General features: G+C 44.8%; 1 protein-coding gene across 1 annotated transcript; it reads left to right on the plus strand.

Annotated features, from left to right (window-relative positions):
- Window positions 1-1,696: 1,696 nt before the first annotated feature.
- On the plus strand, window positions 1,697-3,007 carry LOC100825643 (protein HVA22). Its single transcript, XM_010239929.3, has 5 exons — window positions 1,697-1,839; window positions 1,914-1,940; window positions 2,099-2,221; window positions 2,433-2,610; window positions 2,769-3,007. Exons 1-5 carry the CDS (start codon window positions 1,793-1,795, stop codon window positions 2,787-2,789), a joined length of 396 nt encoding a protein of 131 aa, XP_010238231.1. The 5' UTR covers window positions 1,697-1,792; the 3' UTR covers window positions 2,790-3,007.
- Window positions 3,008-5,866: the final 2,859 nt, after the last annotated feature.

Below are 5,866 nucleotides of genomic sequence, written 5' to 3' on the forward strand. Positions count from 1 at the left end.
AAAATCACCTTCGGTAATAAGGGGATATCTAGCAGTGAATCTAGTCCGTCGTGAGTTCGCGAGCGGCCAGATGCGTACATACATACATGCATTTTTTTTTGGGAAAGCATGGTTGGTAAGAACTGATAAAACACTGAACGATCGATGTCCGCACGTACGGGGGAATGTTATCAACGGGGTTGGACACTTTGACCAAGACGATGATCAAGTTCTTTCCTCTCGAAAAGGAAGTTGCCTCCCCAGAAACGGTAATCGAGTAGGCGGCTGCTTAACTTACTTATGTGCACTTGCTAGTCTGTCCGCATCCATCGGCTCAGCGAGGCAAACGACGACGACAATGCAGTCGTGACACTACTGAGAGACAGCTATCTGAAAGTATCGCTTGTTGCAGAATTTTGGACTCGGAGAACCCAAATAAAAGGAGGCAAAACAACAGAAATAGGTCGTTTCGTCGTTGCCGAGTACTCCGTATTTGGGCCGCGACTAGACTGGACACAATGTAGACCCAGCACTCTAATTCGTACCCTTTTTTAAAGGAGGAAAACCTCTCGGCCGCTGTGTCAATCGATGTACGCAGCCATACTCTACTTCGTACCAAGCAGCTGCTCCCTCTTTGTCCATACACCATTACACGCGAAGAAACAGCTACCTCTGTACTGGTTCCAAGATGGATAATATCAAGCCCCGAGCTCATCACTGTCAAACTATCAGAAGATTGGTGCGATAAACTGGATAATCTGATTCCGGCTCCGGCGCTAGGGTACCTCTCTTTCACGAATCTTAGTGATTCAATGTGACAGTTGTTAGCATCGACTTATAAATAGTTATTTCTCAGACGTTTTAAGATAGAAAAACCGAATTTTAAAATCACGTCGGTTAGTAAAATACACTGGAGGTCATAATTCTTCTATAAAGATGTCAAGTTAGTCCTAATACTTTAAAAATACACATTTGAATCTTATTACTTTTTTATGTTGTTCACCACAGGTCTAAGTGCGTCTTCGACGCCACCCTTTTCCACCGCCCGTCCATACGCAGTGGCCCGGTCTTTCACCTTTGTGTACCAAACCAACAATGCAAAGCTTGAGAAACACCTTTTGCTGTGGTGGTAGAGTTGTGGAAGCATGACTCAATTCACGAGGGTTCAAATTTTGATACTCACAATTATACTTTAGTTACTTAAGGGCTTCCCCTCCAGTATTTTCCTCAAAAGATAAACAGTTTAAAACATGTGCTAGAACCAGGCCAGGCCCATTCAAGTGGTCGTCGTAACGTTGGCCTGGTAGAGTAGCAAACTAGCAACGACACGATTACTCTAAAAAAACTTACGCTCCTTAGTTTTTCTGGGGAAAAAAAGTAGAAGTGAATTGCCTCGATCGATTGCCTGCTAAGTACAGTATCCCTGAAGACCCTGCTAAAAAAAAAGTATCCCTGAAGAATCTATGTTGGCTTCTCCTAGCTTTAAAAAAAAGCGAAAAAAAACAATGTCCGCCTTTCCTAATGGAAAGGGGCATCACGTGTAACTGTAACATGCTCGTCGGCCCGACCGAGAAGGGAACAGCTAAGCTAGGCGACTCGCCACGCAATGCGATTCGAGCCCAGCTGATCTGGTCGGGCCCTGGGCCGACCCAACCTTGGACGCCACGTCCAAGCTAAGCACCCGATGCCATCGATCTCTTCCCTCCCATCCATCCATCGTATAAAATCGAAGCTCTTTCCTAAGTTTACTTCATTGTATACTTGCACTGAATCCGTTCTTTCATCAGGATTGTGAAGATCGAGCTAGGGATCGATGAGTAAGACATGGGCTCTCATCACCCACCTCCACGCTATTGCAGGGTAAGTTCCATTTCGATCACTTAATTCCCTGGCTAATCAGGTGGATAATGGATGTTTTTCTCTTTCGTGTACAGGCCGAGCCTGACCCTGATATACCCGCTGTAAGTGAACTCTTCGTTCGTGGAACTGCTTCTGATTTGCGTAATCAGTCTGCTGTTGGTTGCTGTACCTTTGCAGCATATATATGAGGATGTTATGCTTTGTACTGAACTTATGATCATATATGTAGTTGTATATGTAAGCTGTTGGTTTGGATCAGGTACGCGTCGATCTGCGCGATGGAAAGCCCGTCCAAGTTGGACGACGGGCAATGGCTGGCATACTGGATACTGTACTCCTTCATCGCCCTCTTTGAAATGGCAGCCGAGCAAGTCTTGTACTGGTAATGCATACTACTATCTGCTCTGTTTATGTTGTTTTCTGAAGAGATCCATCTCCAACGATCCGTGTTAGCGTTATGATTTTTGGGCTCCACTAGTACTTATTATTGATCATGCCCTTTTTTTTGGTTGCAAAGTTTTCATGCATTCCCAATATGATTTACCAATCACCACCCTACGCACGCGGAACATAATTGTCTCTTCTTGTTGCAGGATACCGTTATGGTACGAGGTGAAGTTGCTGTTCGTGGCGTGGCTGGTGCTGCCGCAGTTTAGGGGCGCATCCTTCATCTATGAGAAGTTTGTCAGGGAGCAGATCAGGAAGCACGGAGTGATGCTGCACGGCCAAGGTCACGATCACGATGCTGGCCACAGAACGCACATCCTGAAGGTAAGTTCGATCTTAACCGGTGGCCTCTGGTCATATCGACATGCATGGTCGATTGTCCCAGGAGACAGGGAGAAAATTGTGCGACTTCCGTTTCTAAAGTTTGCACATCGACGACGATAAGCATCTTGCCTTGCTTAGTCTGTTTGCTGAATGTGCAGGCTGAGCATGGCGTGCACTGAGGAGCTAGCAGCAAGCTAGCACAATATTAGTCCGTCCGTCAGGCGACAAACCTAACGAAACCTCCGTGGATTCCCTTCCGCTGTGGAGTAGCAACACATGGTTGCAAATCTGTGTATGATTTTAATTGCATTGCGCAAGATGGGCGTCCTGGTTGATATATACAGTATATATTGCTTATCTGGTGAGAAGAATGTCAGAACCTCGGGTTGGACTTGGATATGGTGCGGTGAACCAGTCAGTGTGCATGCTCATTCACGGTCCTATCTTTACTATTCCTTAATTTGCAGTTGCGTCCGTGGTAGTTGCGTCCGTGGTAGACTCGTCCGTCCGTCCGTCGCTCCTCCCCCGAAACGTTTCCCTTCGCCCCTTCGGTCCGCCATCCATTCATCGATCCCCTTCCCCTTCCTCTTCGCTCTAATCTGCCGTACGTCACACCGAGCAGCCGCTAGGTTTCCTCACCTCCACCCTTCCCATTCTTCTCTCCCGCACATGACTCCTCCATAGGGCCAGGTCTGCCCACGATTAACGCCCTGATGGCGAAGCACATCGATGACGACCTCGCGGCCATCCCGATCGAAGTCTCCGGCCGTCGTCCTGCACCGGCGATGACAGGTTTGGGGTGGCCTCCTCCTCCTGGTCCAGGGCCCTGGTCGCCGTTCCTCGGATCCGGGGCAGCCATCCATGGGGATGCGGCCTCCATGAGATCTGGATTGGAGAATGCAAGGAGGAGAGAAGGGTGGAGTATAGATGAGGGAGAGGTAGCAGGAGGGGCGCCGTGGAGGGGATGCGCCACCAGCGCGTCACCCCGTCTCGCGCTGGTCCTCCATTCCTCCGGCGCCGAACCAAGACCTCCTAATCCTCCTGCCGCTCCGCCACGACCTAGCCACCTACGTCTCCACCACCGTTGCCGCGTCCGCACCCCCTCTGGCCGCCGCAGGCACGCGCTCCCTCCTCTTCTCCCCGTCATGCCGGCTGTCACCGCCCGGCGCATGAGATCAATCGACCATGGTCCAACGCGGAGCCACCAGTGGCACCAAGTGTAAGAGGCGGTTGTTCTTAACCGTGAGCTTGATTTTGTGTTATAGAATGGGTGCTTCATTGCATTGTGCTAAATTACTGCAAATGAATATATTTTGGCGATATGAATAGAATCGAGGGTGTTGTTGTTCAGTCAGGAAATGAATCGAGTGGCCAACTCAGTGATGAACTAACTATTTTGGTGCATTACCATTTACTGTAATATTAGTAATCTAGTTAGCAATGACATTTGCGAAGAAATTGTTTCATTTGGTTTACTGGAATGAACATTAATTTTAGGATGTTACCATCTGAACAGAGGCAGGATATGGTAGTACATAAATGTTTGCTTCGGTTAGATGCTCAAGTAGTACCTAATCTGCCTGGGGTGCTTGTCGTACTGGTAGAAAATTTGAACAATCATTATTTGACAAAGATGAAAGTAGAATGATCATGTTCTTTATCCTTATTCATTCATGCTTTCCTTTCTGTACTTCACTTGCCCAAAAAGTTTGCTCAGATATTTGACGGTTGTGTTTGAATTTCTGACTCAACAACAACTCAGTGTTGAATTTTCCCTCTCTTTTCTGTAGTACGGGCTTTCCATAAGGTGGTCCGCAACTGGGCCTCGAAGCAGTTCGTGACCGGCTGGTGAGTATTTCTTTATACACATTGAAGTATGTGTTGAAAACTTGAGATGGTATCCTGACACTAAAAATGTCGAATTAAGGAATGATAGAGCTATATGATCTGACAGCATTTATTTTCACTGCTTTCTTATGCAGTGAGAAATATTTTAGGCAGGTTATGTCATGAGCTATTTACTATGCAGTGATGTCTGTTCTTTGTGTCTAGGCCTTGCCTCTTTATTTTCAAACAATCAACTTTAGATATTATGGGAACATCAAGAAGGTTGTGCTTGGTGGATGATCTTGTGGAGATTTTATAACTTATACTTTCCTGATAGCTTAATTTGTGGTCATCCAATAACTGAAATTAAGATTATGACCCACAGTGCAAGGCCCTTATCCATCAGCAGGAGAAGTAAGTCCTAATTATATCTTTTGCAGTGCTGCTTCATTTGTAATTCACTTACCTAATTTCTCCGGTTCTTAATTCTCTCACTCCCTGGGAGAGACCCACCGCCAATAAAAAATGTATTCTGCATATACGACATTGATTCTAATGTTGAGGTATAGTTGTGGATTTTTCCTTAATTGTAAAGAAAAACATGTCACCTAACCTTGCTGCAATACTCATCGTCATTCATGACTTTTTATCAACCAGGTAGGATACTACTGTCCACCAAGTGGCAAACCATATCCAGATAATGGGATAATAACTGATCAGATTTATGTGTTTGAATGGTCCCTTCTGTCATAGGCTGGTTTCGAGATCTTAATTTCCAAAGTTCCAGTTGTCCCAAGTACATGTTATCTTTCTTTGTGCATGCTTACTTCTGGAATGTATTTCCTTAGAAGTGTTTTTTTTACTGAACTTGATTTTGTTTTATCTAGAGTGCCTTAACATTACTTTTAATTGAGCAATATTTCTTTGGTTTCTTATCTTTGGCAGCCATCTTCTATATCTAAGTAAGAGAAACACACTACTTGATTTCTCTCAACATACAAGCATGCCACATCATCACACCATTAATTTGTTCACACCTATTTAGTGGAAAACTCATATTTTTTGCACATGCATGCATGCTACTTTTCATCAAGCTATTTTCACTAAGTGAAGAATCTATAATCTATCATGCATGTCACATCATCACACCATTAATTTGTTCACACATATTTAGTGGGAAACTCATATTTTTTGCACATCATGCTACTTTTCATCAAGCTATTTCCACTCAGTGAAAAATCTATAATCTATCGTACAATTTTATTGTACACATTTATACATTTTCATTGGATACTTTTTTGTTGCTACTTTTCACTCATGTATGTTCTCAACAATGTGGGCTCACGTATGTTAACTAAAAATTTCCGCAACAACGTGCGGGGCATCATCTAGTTCCTTTAACTTGTAGGCACGGCAATATCACCAGCCA

Source organism: Brachypodium distachyon, chromosome 4 (assembly GCF_000005505.3).
Source record: "Brachypodium distachyon strain Bd21 chromosome 4, Brachypodium_distachyon_v3.0, whole genome shotgun sequence".
Taxonomy (NCBI): Eukaryota; Viridiplantae; Streptophyta; class Magnoliopsida; order Poales; family Poaceae; genus Brachypodium; species Brachypodium distachyon.